Here is a 17,625-nt window from a genome sequence, read left to right on the forward strand (position 1 = left end):
TTGTTATGTAGAGTAGAGACCTGGAGGCTGCGAATATTATCTGTTACAAGAGAAATAGAATGGCTGGAAGAAACGATGATGTGGTGGCTGCTGCGTTGGAAGCTGTAGCCCAAGCTATAGGACAACAACAAAATGTTGGTGCTGGTGTTAATGCTGACGTAAGAATGTTGGAGGCCTTTCTGAGGAATCATCCTCCTACCTTCAAAGGAAGGTACGACCCTGATGGTGCACAGACACGGCTCAAAGAAGTTGAAAGAGTTTTCAGGGTTATGCAATGTACTGATGACCAGAAGGTACGTTTTGGTATGCACATGCTAGCTGAGGAAGCTGATGACCGGTGGGTGAGTCTCTTACCTGAATTAGAGCAAGGTGATGCGGTTGTGACATGGGCTGTGTTTAGGAGGGAGTTCCTGAACAGATATTTCCCTGAGGATGTTCGCGGAAGGAAAGAGATTGAGTTCCTTGAGCTGAAGCAAGGAAACATGTCGGTGACAGAGTATGCAGCCAAGTTTGTGGAGTTGGCTCAGTTCTATCCACACTATACTGGAGACAATGCTGAATTTTCTAAGTGCATAAAGTTTGAGAATGGTTTGCGTGCTGATATTAAGCGAGCCATTGGTTACCAGCAGATCCGTGACTTTTCTGCTTTGGTGAGCAGATGCAGAATCTATGAAGATGATACCAAAGCTCACTACAAGGTGATGAGTGACCGTAGGGGTAAGGGACAGCAGAGTCATCCGAAGCCTTACAGTGCCCCTGCTGACAAGGGCAAACAGAGGATGCCTGAGGAAAGAAGACCCAAGGGAAGAGATGTTCAAGCTGAGATAGTTTGCTACAAGTGTGGTGAGAAAGGCCACAAGAGTAATGCATGTACTCAACGGGATGAGAAGAAGTGTCATCGTTGTGGCAAGAAAGGGCATATCATGGCTGAGTGCAAGCGTGGTGACATGGTTTGTTTCAATTGTGATGAAGAGGGTCATCTTAGTTCTCAGTGCAAGAAGCCTAAGAAGACTCAGACTAGTGGGAAGGTGTTTGCATTGGCCGGTACACAAACGGCTAATGAAGATCGACTTATCAGAGGTACTTGTTTCTTTAATGGTACTCCTTTAATTGCTATTATTGATACTGGTGCTACACATTGTTTCATTGCTGTTGATTGTGCAAATAAGTTGGGTTTAGTTATGTCAAGTATGCCTGTGGAAATGGTTGTTGAAACTCCAGCTAAGGGTTCAGTAACCACATCGTTTGTTTGTCAGAGTTGCCCTATATCCATGTATGGTAGAGATTTTGAAGTTGATCTTGTATGTTTGCCATTGACGGGTATGGATGTGATCCTTGGTATGAACTGGTTGGAATACAACCATGTGAATATTAATTGTTTTAGAAAGACGGTGTACTTTTCTTCTGCTGAAGAAGAGAGTGGAGCAGAATTTTTATCTACCAAGCAGCTGAAGCGGTTAGAGCATGATGGAAACTTAATTTTTTCCTTGATGGCGTATTTGTCTGTAGAGAGTCAGTCGATAATTGATAGATTGCCCGTGGTGAATGAATTTCCTGAAGTTTTTCCTGATGAGATTCCAGATGTGCCACCAGAGAGGGAGGTTGAATTTTCGATTGATCTTGTACCGGGTACGAAGCCTGTGTCGATGGCTCCTTACCGTATGTCAGCCTCCGAGTTGGCAGAATTGAAGAAGCAGTTGGAAGAATTGCTTGATAAGAAGTTTGTAAGACCGAGTGTCTCACCTTGGGAGCGCCGGTATTGTTGGTGAAGAAGAAGGATGGTAGCATGAGATTGTGCATAGATTACCGTCAGCTTAATAAAGTGACGATAAAGAACAGGTATCCACTTCCGAGAATTGACGACTTGATGGATCAATTAGTGGGTGCTCGCGTGTTTAGTAAAATTGATTTGAGGTCAGGTTACCATCAGATTAAGGTGAAGGATGAAGATATGCAGAAGACGACCTTTAGGACACGGTATGGACACTATGAATATAAAGTGATGCCTTTCGGTGTTACTAATGCGCCGGGTGTGTTCATGGAGTATATGAACAAAATTTTTCATGCTTTTCTGGATAAGTTTGTTGTTGTATTTATTGATGATATTTTGATTTATTCTAAGAATGAAGAAGAGCATGCAGAACATTTGAAGATTGTCTTACAGGTGCTGAAAGAAAAGAAGTTGTATGCAAAACTATCAAAGTGCGAGTTCTGGTTAAGTGAAGTAAGTTTCCTTGGCCATATTATTTCTGGTAGTGGTATTGCTGTAGACCCGTCGAAGGTTGAAGCGGTATCACAGTGGGAGACTCCTCAGTCAGTTACGGAGATTAGAAGTTTTCTTGGTTTGGCTGGTTATTACAGAAGATTTATCGAAGGATTTTCGAAGTTGGCACTTCCATTGACTCAGTTGACCTGTAAAGGTAAAGCTTTTGTGTGGGATGCTCAGTGTGAGAATAACTTCAATGAGTTGAAGCGAAGATTGACGACGGCTCCAATTTTAATTTTGCCAGAGCCAGATAAACCTTTTGTTGTATATTGTGATGCGTCCAAGTTGGGCTTAGGTGGTGTGCTTATGCAAGATGGTAAGGTAGTGGCTTATGCTTCTAGACAGTTGAGAATTCATGAGAAGAATTACCCTATGCATGATTTAGAGTTGGCTGCTGTGGTTTTTGTGTTGAAAATTTGGAGACACTATTTGTACGGTTCCAGATTTGAAGTGTTTAGTGATCATAAAAGTCTGAAATATTTATTTGATCAAAAGGAGTTGAATATGAGGCAGAGAAGGTGGCTAGAGTTGTTGAAGGATTATGATTTTGGTTTGAATTATCATCCGGGTAAAGCCAATGTGGTTGCAGATGCCTTGAGTAGGAAAACGTTGCACATGTCGGCTATGATGGTGAAAGAATTTGAATTGCTGGAACAGTTTAGAGACTTAAGTCTTGTTTGTGAATTGGCACCTCAGAGTGTGCAGTTGGGTATGTTGAAAATTAATAATGATTTCTTGAAGAGTATCAAAGAAGCCCAAGAGGTTGATGTGAAATTTGTAGACTTGATGGGTGCTAGTAATCAGAATGCAGACGGTGATTTTCAGGTTGATGATCAAGGAGTATTGAGATTCCTAGGTAGGATTTGTATTCCTGATAATAATGAATTGAAAAAGTTAATTTTAGAGGAAAGTCACAGAAGCAACTTGAGTATCCATCCGGGAGCTAAAAAGATGTACCACGACTTGAAGAAACTGTTTTGGTGGTCTGGGTTGAAGCGAGATGTCGCACAATTTGTATATGCTTGTTTGACTTGTCAGAAGTCGAAAGTTGAACATCAGAAGCCTGCTGGTTTGTTGACGCCTTTAGATGTGCCGGAATGGAAATGGGATAGCATCTCCATGGACTTTGTGACGAGTTTACCAAACACTCAAAGAGGGCATGATGCCATTTGGGTTGTTGTCGATAGATTGACGAAGTTGGCACACTTTATTCCAATTAATATCACTTATTCGGTAGCTCAGTTGGCGGAGATTTATATTCATAATATTGTGAAGTTGCATGGTGTCCTGTCGAGTATTGTGTCAGATAGAGATCCGAGGTTCACTTCGAGATTTTGGAAGAGCTTGCAAGAAGCTTTGGGCTCTCAGCTGAAGTTGAGTTCAGCTTATCATCCACAAACAGATGGTCAGTCGGAAAGGACGATTCAATCATTAGAAGATTTGTTGAGGGTGTGTGTACTTGAGCAAGGTGGAGCTTGGGACAGTCACCTACCATTGATAGAGTTCACGTACAACAATAGTTACCATTCGAGTATTGGTATGGCACCTTTCGAAGCTTTATATGGTCGAAGGTGTAGAACTCCTTTATGTTGGTTTGAGTCGGGTGAAAGTATTGTGTTGGGACCTGAAATAGTTCAGCAGACTACGGAGAAGGTCAAGATGATAAGAGAGCATATGAAAGCGTCGCAGAGTCGACAGAAAAGTTATCATGACAAGCGTAGGAAGGACCTTGAGTTTCAAGAGGGTGACCATGTGTTCTTGAGAGTCACTCCTATGACCGGTGTGGGTCGTGCATTGAAGTCCAAGAAGTTGACTCCAAAGTTTATTGGTCCTTATCAAATATCTGAGAGAATTGGCACGGTGGCTTATAGAGTTGGTTTGCCACCACATCTTTCGAACTTGCATGATGTGTTTCATGTGTCGCAACTTCGGAAGTATGTAGCGGACCCTTCACATGTTATTCCTAGAGATGATGTGCAAGTTAGGGACAATCTTACGGTGGAAACTTTACCTTTGAGGATTGATGATCGTAAGGTGAAGACGTTGAGAGGCAAAGATATACCTCTAGTGAGGGTTGTTTGGGGAGGAGCAACTGGTGAAAGTCTTACTTGGGAGTTGGAGAGTAAGATGCAGGAGTCATATCCTGAGTTGTTTGCTTGAGGTAATATTTCGAGGACGAAATTCTATAAGTTGGGGAGAGTTGTAACGCCCCATTTTTATTCTATTACTTTTAATAGATGTGTGAATATTTTTATATGACTTTATCTGTTAAATATATGATTTTATGTGAAATATGTGTTTTTGGTGATTTTATGTGATATATGGTGTGATGCTATTTTATTATATGATTTAGGGAGTTGTATACTATTTAAATGAGTATGACTTTATTATTTGTGGAAACATTAGGAGAAATAAAAATAGGAGTAAAATATTAATATTTTGGTTAATGGGAGTTAATTAGTAATTATGTGAGTTTAAGGGAGTTAAGAAAAATAAAGGAGAGGTTATGTTTATTGGGAAATAGAATAGAGAGGAGTCAGAAACATTTTTCACGTACAAAAGAAAAACATAAGTTTTGGGAGAAGAAGAGAAAACCTAGAAGAGGCAAAGAGAAGAGGAGGAACAATTCTGTAAGCTTTTGATTCATCTAAACTAAGGTAAGGGTGGGATTCCTTTCAATAATCATAATATATAATTTGAAAATTGATGAGTTTGTTGTTCTTGGTTTTTAGGGTTTGAGAAGTTATGTTAGATGTTGAATTATGATGAAACTTGTTGTTGAATTGCATGATTATATGTTGTTTTATCCCCTATGTTGTCTAATAAACCTGTAAACATGTTTCTAATTCATTTTGGGTGATTAGGGGATCAAAAATTGGGTTTTGGGGTGAAAAATGGTGCAAAAATCGTAACAGCCTGTGCCAAATCGTGCTCCGATTTTGCCAAATCGTGCTCCGATTATTTACGAATGAAAATGCAAATTTTGACCCAGAAAATCGTACTCCGATTTTCCAAATCGTACTCCGATTTGACAGCTTTCCCTGTTTCGCGTTCTTGCGTCTTTTTCACCCGTTTCTGTTTTGAATTAGCTTTCGGTGTAAACATAAAAGTTGTAGATAATTGAGTTAGCTTTCTAATGGCTTTGGAGTGACTAGAAAATTATTTGTAGATTTTGAGTTATGATAAAAATAGTCAAAGTGGGTCTTTAGAAAACTTTAAGAAAACTTAGCAAAACTAATCCCAAGTTAGTCCAAAAACTTATGGTTGGTTTCCCAACTTCAAACTTAAGTGTTAGGAATTTAGTTGAGGTGCTTTATGGATATTTGACTTATGTTCTATTGATCAAAACTTAATTGCTTCTGGGGGATGTTTTAGACTTTTAGATGAATGTAGTTGATTTATATATATGTTATGTTGTTGATTTCCGTTGTTGATGTCGTTGTATCATCTGATGTCGAAGTTGGGGAGTGTGTCATAATTGTTTTAGGCACATATGTTGTTGTTGTAGTCGCTGTTGAAGTTGTATGTTGATATACACAAGTTGAGTCTATTTGCATACTCACATCTGTTGGGGGCTTATGCCCTGGAATGTTCATCATTCAACCCGTTGGGGGCTTATGCCCTGGAATGTTTATCATTCACCTGTTGGGGGCTTATGCCCTGGGATGCTTTAACCATCCAATTTGTTGAGGGCTTATGCCCTGGAATGTTTAGCATTCAACGCGCGTAGATTGGTACCACCTGCATGATGCATTAGTTGTTGTTGTCGTAGCATTGTTGGGTTGTTGTTGTCGTTGTAGCATTGTCGAGTTGTCGTCGTTGTCGCATTGTCGAGTTGTCGGTGTCGTTGTGGATAACGTTGTTGTTGTTGTTGTACCTTGTTGCTGAAAATAATTATGTCGTTGCTTATGTGTTTATTTAAATACATTATTAATGATGTCTGTTGTGATATGCTTTGTTGTTTTCATTAATTTGATGAATTATATATTATTATTATTGGATAAGTTTCTCACCCCTTCTGCGTATCTGTTGCCTTGACCGTGGGTAATGTGCAGGTACTGATGACTTGTAGGTTTGGTCGGCTCAAGTGTCTAGGGCTCTGATACATACTAGGATGGGGAAATCGTTGCGAATGTCTTCTCATTTCTTTTATGTATCACATATTTTGGAAAAGACTTGCTATTAGAGTTTATCGTTGTTGAAAATAAAGTTGAATTATGTTGGGGCCTTTGTGCCAAGATTTTCATTGATGTTGAATTTTGGTTGAAATTATATTTTTAAAGAATTATTCCGCTGCAGTTTATTAAGATTCTTTATGTTGGCCTTAAATAAATAGATATTTTCTATTTATGAATTTTTGAAAAGTAGTGTGACACTCTGTTGTGTGATTACTCTGATTATAATAATTAATATTACGTTGTTGGGAGAACGGGGTGTTACACATAGACATGGTATTGAATTGAGAGTTTAATAGAGACATAGACGTAGGCATTGAATTGAGAGTTAAAATTGAATTGAATTGGAAGTTGAGATTGAGTTGAATTGAAATTGAGATTGGAAATGCAACATGTATGTATGGTATAACAAGATCATTAAATGTATGAGCACATAAAATGCGTGATTATGCATGTATGAATGCTTGGAAATGCATGATTGGTTTAGAGTTTGGCGGGAAAGTTTCACAGAGATAGACAAAATATTGGAATATTGGGCACTTAGTGGCTCGTGCTATAACATATACACAGGAATCCTCTTTGGAGAGACCGTCGTTGAGAGACGTATCGAAACCATGGCTGAGGGCAATATCTCACCTTACATATACAAAACTTGCAGAAGAGGGAACCTTGGAAGATTCTTTGATACAAGTCGCCATTGCTAGGCGTGTCAGCGCTGGGTAAACATTGGATGTTCGCATCTGTGGTCAATGCTTTTCATATCATTTTCATTCTTTCTTTTTCATTCTTTCATTTTTCAATCCCATTTTTGCCTGAACCGCCCTTTCGGGTTTTCGATCCACCGGGAATAAATTCTTTTCATTGCCCCATTTTTGCCTGAATTGCCTTCATAGGTTGTCAATCAGCGGGGTGCTCATTTTTGCCTAAGCTGCCCTTTCGGGTTTTCGACTTAGCGAGCCTTTTCATTTTCATTTTTTCACTTTCATTCTGTTTTTTCATTCTTGCCATTAACCACAGATCATCCTGGGGAACAAACTGCTTGTAACATGTATTGAAATAGACATTGACACTTATTTATTCATGCATGTTTCACTGGAATGTATCCTATTGCTCATGTTTGCTTTCAAAATAAACGGAAAAGATTTTTCAATTTTCAAAGATGTTTGTTTCAGGCATTGGCATTATCAAATAGAAAGAAAAATATTCTGTATATAGCATTGAAAGTAGAAAGAAGGTAGAGTTTCAAATAACAGCACGGGCTCAAATTGATGTAGAAGAGTGAGAGTCAACCAAAGGCATAACTCCACGGATTTACAAAGCTTGGAAAATGATAATTTTATTGGTTGGTGGTACATTGAACACGATGACCGCTACATTTCATAGAAATTTTGAATTCACAAGTACAGAAGCTTCTGATGAAGACGATCATTGACAGTTGCAGATGCCCCAAGGGGTGATGGTGATTTGCCAGATATAGTTACTTGTCTTTTATTATCAATCTCATTTTTGCATGAACCGCCCTTTCGGGTTTTCGGCTCATCGAGACGCTCATTTTTGCCTGAGTTGTGTACAATCTCAGCGAGTTTTTTCATATTATTATTTTTTTGTCCCTAACTTTTGCCTGGATCGCCCTTTCGGGTTTTCGATCCACCGGGAAGCGCATTTTTGCCTAGGCTGCCCTTTCGGGTTTTCGACCTACCACGCTGTTCTTTTCATGTTTATCTCTTGACTATATCGGCATTTACAGGATTCGGAAGTTCAACACCATCCATGTGTGTAAGGATCAAAGCACCACCAGAGAAAGCCTTCTTGACAACATAAGGACCTTCATAGTTAGGTGTCCACTTGCCCCTTGGGTCAGGTTGCTGGCTTATCCTTCTTTTCAATACAAGTTCGCCGTCCTTTAATTCCCGAGGTCGGACTTTCTTGTCAAAAGCATTCTTCATTCGCACTTGATACAATCGTCCATGAGCCATAGCATCCATGTGTTTCTCTTCAATCAAATTCAACTGATCATACCGACTTTGACACCATTTAGCCTCAGTTAATTTTGCTTCCATGATCACTTGAAGAGACGGGATCTCCACTTCCAGAGGGAGAACTGCTTCCATACCATATACCAGAGAAAAAGGCGTTGCCCCGGTTGAACTGCGCACCGTAGTACGGTAACCATGCAAGGCAAACGGTAGCATCTCATGCCAGTCTTTGTAAGTAGTGACCATTTTCTGAACAATCTTCTTGATATTCTTGTTAGCGGCCTCAACTGCACCATTCATCTGAGGTATATAAGAAGAAGAGTTGTGATGTTCAATTTTGAATTCTTCACATAAAGCTTGCATCATGCTATTGTTCAGATTGGAACCATTGTCAGTGATGATCTTGCTGGGAACACCGTATCGGCATATGATATTATTCTTGATAAACTTCACTACCACTTGCTTGGTCACATTCGCATAGGAAGCAGCTTCAACCCACTTGGTGAAGTAATCAATTGCCACTAAAATGAAACGATGTCCATTGGAAGCTTTTGGTTCAATTCTTCCGATCATGTCGATGCCCCACATAGAGAAAGGCCATGGGGAAGAGATAACATTGAGGGCATGTGGAGGCACATGAATCTTGTCAGCATAGATTTGACATTTGTGGCATCTCTTGGCATGTCTGTAGCAGTCACGCTCCATAGTCATCCAGTAATAGCCGGCTCTTAACAGTTTTCTTGACATGGTATGGCCCGGGGCATGGGTCCCGAAGGTACCGTCATGTACATCATGCATCAATTTCTCAGCTTCTTGTTCATCAACACATCTCAACAAGACCATGTCATAGTTCCTCTTGTATAGGATTTCTCCGTCTAGAAGGAATCTACTAGCCCATCTCCTCAGGGTCTTTTTATCCCTGTTGGAAGCACCAGGTGGATATTCATGATTCTGCAAGAACTGTTTGATATTATAGTACCAAGGTTTTCCATCATTTACACCTTCATCAGCCTGATCCGGCATATTTTCAATAGTAAACACATGAGCGGGTCTATCAAGACGCTGCACCTTGATTATGGGCACGTCATTCCAGTGATTCACACGAAACATGGAAGACAAAGTAGCAAGAGCATCAACCATCTGGTTTTCATCCCGAGGGATGTGGTGCAGCTCAACCTTTGTAAAGTATGTCAACAGTCGTCTTGCATAGTCACGGTAAGGGATCAGCTTCTCATGATGAGTCTCCCATTCACCTTTTATCTGATTAATAACAAGTGCAGAATCTCCATAGATGTCAAGGTGCTTAATTCTCATATCAATGGCTTCTTCAATGCCCAAGATGCATGCTTCATATTCAGCCACATTGTTCGTGCATTCAAAAGTTATTCGTGCAGTGAAAGGAATGTGGTGCCCTTGCGGAGTTACAATAATGGCCCCAATCCCTTTACCATAAGTATTGACAGCACCATCAAAGACTAATCCCCACTTGCTATAGGGATCCGGCCCTTCATTGATCAGTGGTTCTTCACAGTCTTTGGCTTTCAGATACATAATCTCTTTATCAGGGAAATCAAACTTAATCGGCTGGTAATCATTAAGAGGTTGACAAGCAAGATGCTCAGCAAGGATACTTCCTTTGATTACCTTTTGAGCTTTGTACACAATATCATATTCAGACAACAACATTTGCCAACGTGCAATCTTTCCCGTAACAGCAGGCTTCTCAAAGATGTACTTGATTGGATCCATTTGGGATATCAACCAAGTTGTATGATTTACCATATAATGACGCAGGCGTTTGGCAGCCCAAGCTAAAGCACAACAAGTCTTTTCAAGCATTGTATACCGAGTCTCACAGTCGGTGAATTTCTTACTCAGATAATAGATAGCATGTTCTTTCTTTCCAGTCTCATCTTGTTGACCGAGAACACAACCCACAGACTCATCTAACACTGACAGGTACATAATCAAAGGCCTTCCTTCCACTGGCGGGACAAGGATAGGTGGTTCCAACAAGTATTCTTTAATGCTATCAAAAGCTTCCTGGCATTCATCATTCCATACAACATGCTGATTCTTTCTGAGCAATTTGAATATTGGTCCACAAGTAGTAGTCATGTGAGATATAAACCTTGAAATGTATTTCAGGCGTCCGAGGAAACCTCTGACTTGCTTTTCAGTTTGAGGGGTCGGCATCTCCCTGATGGCTCGGACTTTGTCAGGATCAACTTCAATGCCTCTTTGGCTGACAATGAAGCCCAGCAACTTTCCAGATCTTACACCAAATGTACACTTGTTAGGATTCAACCGTAGCTTGTACTTTCTCAATCTTTCAAACATCTTTTTCAAATACACAACGTGCTGCTCTTCATCACTTGATTTCACAATCATGTCATCAACATACACTTCAATTTCTTTGTGAATCATATCATGAAACAAGGTAGTCATACCTCTTTGATAGGTAGCACCAGCATTTATCAAGCCGAACGACATCACTTTATAACAGAACGTTCCCCATGGAGTGATGAAGGATGTCTTTTCCCTATCTTCAGGTGACATCCGTATCTGGTTATAGCCAGAGAAACCATCCATAAAAGAGAACACTTTAGACTGAGCAGTACTGTCGACAAGCACATCAATATGAGGCAACAGGAAGTTATCTTTCGGACTGGCTTTATTCAAATCTCTATAATCAACACACATTCGTACTTTCCCATCTTTCTTTGGTACGGGTACAATGTTGGCGATCCATTCAGGATATTCAGCTGTCAGGAGGAAACCCGCATCAATTTGCTTTTGCACTTCAGCCTTAATCTTAAGAGCCATGTCTGGACGAGACCTTCTCAATTTCTGCTTGACGGGAGGGCATTCAGGTCTTGTCGGTATCCGATGCTCCACAATCTTGGGATCTAGACCCGACATATCTTCATAGGACCATGCAAAGACATCTGGATAATCATGGAGAAGCTGAGTAATCCTCTTTTTCGCTTCTAGCTCAAGTGCAGCACCAATCTTGATCTCCCGCTTATTTTCTTCGGTACCCAGGTTGACAAGCTCAATCTCTTCCTGGTGCGGCTGAATGGCTGTTCTTTCTTGCTCAAGCAGTCGAGTGATCTCATACGGTATCTCTTCATCAACTTCCTCATATTCAGCTTCATATACAGGGAATTCAAAATTTGGAGGAACTGTAGGGTCACTGTGTTCAACGGGTTTATTATGGTTCAATCTGCATAATATGATTGGGATGATTTTTAGAAAAATGTTTTTCATGCAGATTTTTTGAAATTAATAAGAAAATACAGATGTTTTGGTTTTTTCTGGCATTACCATTATTTCCAAGAAAAAGGCACTAAAAGTAAAAAACAACGAGTCTCGGGAAAGACGACAACTTTTATTGATAACGGCAATGCCGAAACAAACATGCCCTTACAAAGACATCACTTTCGCCTTGGGCAGAGCGAAAGGATTGTTATTTTGAAAACAAAGAAAAGCATGAGCAACAAGACACATTACAAGGAAGCATGCATGACTAAAGGCACATCAATGGCCTCCCAATTTCTCACGGTGCCTCCTGGTACAACAAACGTAGGCACATAACTACTTTCAGCAGCATCTTCAGCAATAGCATTGATAAACCCAGCACTATAGAAAGTTCATGTTGAAACGCGTGAGGTCGGGGAGAACCCAAGGCCCTCTTTGCGCTTGTTCTCCAAAATTTGTATCACTTTGCCCTAGCCAGCAGCTTGCCCTTCTTGAACAGCTTTCTGGGCGTCTTTCAATGAAGCCATACTAGCACTAGCTCTCCGGGGTTCCGCACCTTCAACAGTCAAGCCTTGAAATGACGTTCCTTCAGCGGACCCTGCTTCAACACAAGAGAAAGATGACACTTGGCTAACCAGATACGCTTCTTCACCATGTACAGTGACAAGCTTACCATTCCTCACAAACTTGAGCTTTTGATGTAGAGTAGAAGTTACTGCCCCAGCGTCGTGAATCCACGGTCTTCCGAGGAGACAACTGTAAGAAGCATTGATGTCCATGACCTGGAAAGTGATCTGGAATGTCTCAGGACCAATGGTAATTGGCAGATCTACTTCTCCAAGAACATCTTTACGAGATCCGTCAAAAGCCTTAACCAAATAGCTGCTTCCCCTTAGTTAAATTCCATGATGCCCCAACTGTCTCAGTGTAGACTCAGGCATTACATTTAAGGATGATCCAGTGTCCACCAGCACATTGGATATCATGTCAGACTTACAGTGCACTGAGATATGCAAAGCTAAGTTGTGGTGCTTCCCTGCTTCGGGGAGTTCATCGTCACCAAACCCCAAGCTATTGCAAGCAGTAATGTTACCCACTATTCCATCAAACTGATCCACGGAGACTTCATGATCAACATAGGCCTGTTCCAGTACTTTCATCAACACTTTCATGTGAGCTTCTGAGCTCAGGAGTAAAGACAAGATGGATATTTTTGATGGAGTTTGCAGCAGCTGGTCTACAATCTTATAATCGCTCTTTTTAATAAGTCTCAGAATTTCATTCAGATTAGACTCTTCAATAGACTGGCCCGATGGGCCGGCGTTCTTGTCAACAGGAGGAGCAACTGGTGGAGTTACTGTAGCAACAGGTGTAACCACCTTCTTTTGGAACAAGGGTGGACGGACCTTTCCACTTCTCAGAGTTGTAATTTCTTCAGCAACGTTATCAACCGTAGCTGGGGATACCAGAGGCACTTCCACTCCATTCTCAATCATAGTTGCATCATACTTGTAAGGGATTGCCTTAGTAGAGGCATAAGATACCGGGCCAGGTAATCTGATTACTAAGGGTTCAACATTCCTTGCCTGGGGCCCACTCCCAGTTGGAGAATCATGAAACACTGGCACAATCACACAAACATCACTGTCAATCAAGTGTTTGTTATCCATTAGGCTCTGTATATCATCTTGCACCACACAACAGCCCATAGGGTTCTGAAGACACTCTGAACAAGAAGCATGATCGTGATTAAACAGGGAAGCTTGGCAAAGTTTGACATGTAACGGCACCAAAGGAGTACCAACATTACAGACACCTAAGGTGGGAGCCTCTCGAGGGACACGAACTCCTTCAAAAGCCTCGATCATGTTAACAGCAGCATGGTTTGGAAGTGGATTGTCAAGAACGTGTGGAACACTGTTTTCAAAAGTCAACCGTCCTCTGTGTATCAGATCCTTCACAACATACTTCAGAGCATAGCAACCTTCCACATCGTGGCCTTGAGCACCTTGATGGAATTCACATGTGAGATCCTGTCGGAACCTGGGAAGCAAAGGCGTAGGCGGAGGCTTGCCTGGTCTGGTAACGCAATGGCCTTTAGCAAGTAGAGTTGGGAGCAGATCAGCATACCGCATTGGTATTGGTGGAAAATAAGTCTTGGGCCGAGGACCCTGTTGTTGCTGCTATTGCTGTTGAGCAGGAGGCTGCTGTTGTACCTGCTGAGCAATGGCATTAACAGGCACTGGTGGTTGACCCGGTGGCAGAGGATATTGCTGGTAGAATGGTGGGAAGAAAGGATGTTGAAAGTACTGCATATATTGGTAGGGCAGAGGTAACTGAGCAGCAGCTGTAGACTGGTTACCGGATACCATCCCTACTTCGGATTCTTTCTTCTTATGGTGGCTATTACCATACTTCTTTGGCGCGCTAGCTGAGGACTCGCCTTTTTCAAGAACAATGATACCTTCTCTGACAGCCTCCTCTAGACGAGTTCCCATAGCAACCATGTCGGAGAAATTATTTGGAGCAGAGACTATCATTCTTTCAACATATTCCTTCTTCAAAGTTTTCAGGAATGTCTGTGTCAGTTCTTCAATATCGAGCCGAGGAGAAACACGGGCAGCTGCCCCTCTCCATCTCTGAGCATATTCAGGGAAGGTTTCATCTGACTTCTGAGACAAATATTTAAGAGAATCCCTATTCGGCTTCAAGCGGGTGTTAAACTCATAATGATTTTCAAAAGCAGCAGCGAGTTCCTCAAAAGTATGGATATTGTCTTTACTCAAGCCAGTGTACCAGTCTGCTGCATCTTCCATCAAGCTATCCTGGAAGCAGTGGATTATCAGCGCATCATTGTCTGCGTAGTTAGCCATCTTTCGGACGTACCGAATGACATGGCTATGTGGACAAGAAGTTCCATTGTATTTGTCAAAATCTGGCACTTTGAACTTCTTAGGAACCTCAAATCGGGATACCAGGCATAGATCACGAGCCTTAGAAGAAACACCGTTCCCACGGCTAGCTTTAACCTCTCGGAGTTCTCCAGCTAGCTCTCTTAACTGTTCCCTCATAGCCTCCATTATAGGGTCCTGTCCACGCAGAGTATCAACATCGATTACCTGTTGCACAGTGTGTACAATAGGATCGGTAACAACAGTAGTCACTTGAGGCATGGAGGTACTTGTAGAAGCAAAAGTTGTTATAGGGATCTGTCCTTGATTGCCAATACCAGGAATACCGGCTGCGGTATTAGGAGCATAGAAGGCTGAGAGTCCATAGGGACGCCAATTGGGCATAACAAAACGAACATCGGAAGCCACAGTAGACAGTGGGATAGATGGAATCATCTCAGTAGAAGCTGGAACAGATGTGGCTGGTTGTTCTTGCGCAGCCATCAGGGTAGACATAGTGTCATGAGCCTTAGCCAAGTATTCTTTCATAGCAGCCAATTCAGCGCGGAGCAGAGCATTTTCTTCTTCAAAGTTAGTCATGTTTCTTCTCTTGTATAATCTTGTTTGATGAACTCTATCTGGTTGGTGAACCTTACATGCACGAGCCACTTTTCAGACTGCGGCGGAAAAACCAGGAGGCAATGAGCACGAGGGAAGTTTTTTGTGACCAATGAATGCATATGATGCATGAGATGTGTAAATGCATATGCAAAGAAAGACTCTTTTTGTGTTATCGAAGTGTTTTAGACAAATTAGAAATTTGTAAACATTACTAAACAAACTGAAACATCAAAACCAGACGAGACACTCATACATCACAAGGTCTTACAATATAATTCCCTTTGAAATACTAAGCCAAGGGATAGACTTTGAAATGTAAAACAACAATAACAACTGGAAATAACAACAGGAAACAGAAATCCTCAAACATAGGAAGTGGAAGGACTATCCTCAGCCTCAGACTCAAACTCATAACTGCAGTATCGGGTATAGAAGTTACGGGCACCCCTAGTCCTCTTGGAATCTCTTATAAGCAACTTATCTTTTTCTTCAATTTCTTTCCTAGCTTTAGCCAACTCCTTCTTCAATGTCAAAACCTTATGAGTCTTCTGCTCATCTTTTCCATCCAAAGTCATGATCAAATTCTCAGCCTCATAGTATCTAGTCTTCCACTGATGCTTCTCTCGACTCTCCATAGCTAAATGTTCTTGATACATCTCCTGAGTAGGCGGTAGTAGAGGCAAAGGCATGGTTGGAATGGATGCAGACACATATCTCATGGCGGGGTAAGGCATGCCAATCTTCTTAGCTTGGTTTATCACCCACTGAGTATAGGCCTCATGAGCAATACCGGACCTCACACCTATATGCTTCACCTCTTTCTTTCGAAGCTTAGACCAAGCCTCTATGAAATCTTCTCTTATTCCCATGGGAGCGTTGGTGTAATGGAAGAAGTAAGGAGATGTCGCAAGATAGATGGGCTTCTCTTTCATCAGGAGACCAAATTGTCGCAAGGCAAGCTCCGGGTTATAGTTGATTCCACCCCGGGTACCAAGAAGAGGTACATTAAGAAACTTTCCACCACCGAAGATAATTTCTTTGACTCTAGCAGCGGGAGTGAGCCAAACCACTTCATTAGGGGTGAGAGCCATGATCCTCTGTGAAATAGTCCAATTCTCTGGATTATCATGGAAAGACTTCGGAAGGTGCGAAATAAACCACCTATAGAGGAGAGGTACACAGCAAAGAATGTATCCACGACCCTTGCCGGATCGATCGTGAATAGCATGGTATGTATTAGCTAGCAAAGTAGGAACCAGATTCTTGGAACTGAAGATCATGATAGCATTCATATCCACGAAGTCATCAAGATTTGGAAAGAGAATAAGCCCATAGATGAGTAGTGCAAGAATAGCCTCAAGAGTGTCCTGACAAGTAGTCTTGAGATTGGCTTTCTCAAGTAGATACTTCGAAGTGAACCCTCGGATGTGAGCCTTAGTGACAAGATTCTTGGAAACATTGGTGGTCTTGAGATAGAGATCACGGGCAATAACCAAAGGAGTAGGAGGATTCTCAAGTCCCGCGAAAGGTGTCCCTTTGGCTATGGGTAAACCTGTCAAGGAAGAATAAGCCTCAAGCGTAGGCATCAACTGAAAGTCAGGAAAAGTGAAACACCGACAATCCTGATCATAGAATTGCACGAGAGTGTGCACAAGCTTCTCATCCACATTCGTCATGGGAAGGTGTTAGGCACCCATAACGACTATAGTATCCTATAGGAACCGTCTTTACTTTCTACGCGTGCGCTTTGTTTTTAAATGCTATTTGAAAATGTTATTTACACCTAAGGGTTTGCTAGGTTAAGAATTGGAGGGAGAAGAATGTGTTTGAATTTTTGTTTTATTGGACTTGGAGAAGTTTTGACTTCTTGCCTACATACCCTTTTAAGGGATCAAACTCCATGTAGTTCTCTTCCAAAAAATGTTTTTTATTTTTGTTGGTTGATTTTAATTTTGAAAATGGAATTTTGAAGAATAAGAAAGAGAGGCCTCAGGGGCATAAGACTTGGAAAGTGTGAGGTGGAATTAGTTATTTTGCAAAAAAGGAAGTCTAAGTATGATTAAAGTTCATTAAGGTTTTTGTTTAAGAAAATAAAGGGAAAATTCAATGGGATTTTGATCCCAAGGTTTCTTTGGAAAATTATTTGAGTGGAGTTGTTCATGTTTTTTGGAAAAGAGAATTTTTCTAGGTATCGTCATTCCTAAGCATACATCTAAAGCATATATTCCCTAAACATACATCTAAAGTATCCATGTGATGTGTGTGCATGTGTCGGTGCTTGTGTCGGTGTACATCATTAGAGTCCATTGTCCTTTACATATGCCCTAGTTTACATTCTATGGTCTTGCAAGAAATTAAAAGCATAAAGAAAATTACAAAGTCCCTAAATCTTTACATGCTAAGTCTTGGTATGAAAATTAAAGTGCAAGAAATAA

The 17,625-nt window shown here is 41.2% G+C and overlaps 2 protein-coding genes across 2 annotated transcripts; both read left to right on the forward strand.

The window, feature by feature from the left end:
- The first annotated feature begins 482 nt into the window (after positions 1-482).
- LOC146938285 (uncharacterized) lies at positions 483-3,194 on the forward strand. The gene is made up of 4 exons (XM_085749606.1): positions 483-508; positions 659-1,080; positions 1,180-1,301; positions 3,171-3,194. Exons 1-4 carry the CDS (start codon positions 483-485, stop codon positions 3,192-3,194), a joined length of 594 nt encoding a protein of 197 aa, XP_085605732.1.
- Positions 3,195-3,677: 483 nt separating this feature from the next.
- LOC146938286 (uncharacterized) lies at positions 3,678-6,554 on the forward strand. Its single transcript, XM_085752253.1, has 2 exons — positions 3,678-4,427; positions 6,322-6,554. Exon 1 carries the CDS (start codon positions 3,806-3,808, stop codon positions 4,424-4,426), a length of 621 nt encoding a protein of 206 aa, XP_085608379.1. The 5' UTR covers positions 3,678-3,805; the 3' UTR covers position 4,427; positions 6,322-6,554.
- Positions 6,555-17,625: the final 11,071 nt, after the last annotated feature.

This window comes from Medicago sativa, chromosome 3, assembly GCF_051527215.1.
Source record: "Medicago sativa cultivar Bolivia chromosome 3, Bolivia_mono, whole genome shotgun sequence".
Taxonomy (NCBI): domain Eukaryota; kingdom Viridiplantae; phylum Streptophyta; class Magnoliopsida; order Fabales; family Fabaceae; genus Medicago; species Medicago sativa.

Bases quoted from the DNA above. Each gene is read 5' to 3' on its own strand.
- LOC146938285 (XM_085749606.1), top strand. From the start codon at position 483: ATGTCGGTGACAGAGTATGCAGCCAA. The intron at 509-658 runs GTTTGTGGAGTT...TTTGGTGAGCAG, and splicing joins GTGACAGAGTATGCAGCCAA to ATGCAGAATCTATGAAGATG. The intron at 1,302-3,170 runs GTATGTTTGCCA...AGTTAATTTTAG, and splicing joins GAGATTTTGAAGTTGATCTT to AGGAAAGTCACAGAAGCAAC.
- LOC146938286 (XM_085752253.1), top strand. From the start codon at position 3,806: ATGGCACCTTTCGAAGCTTTATATGGTCGAAGGTGTAGAACTCCTTTA.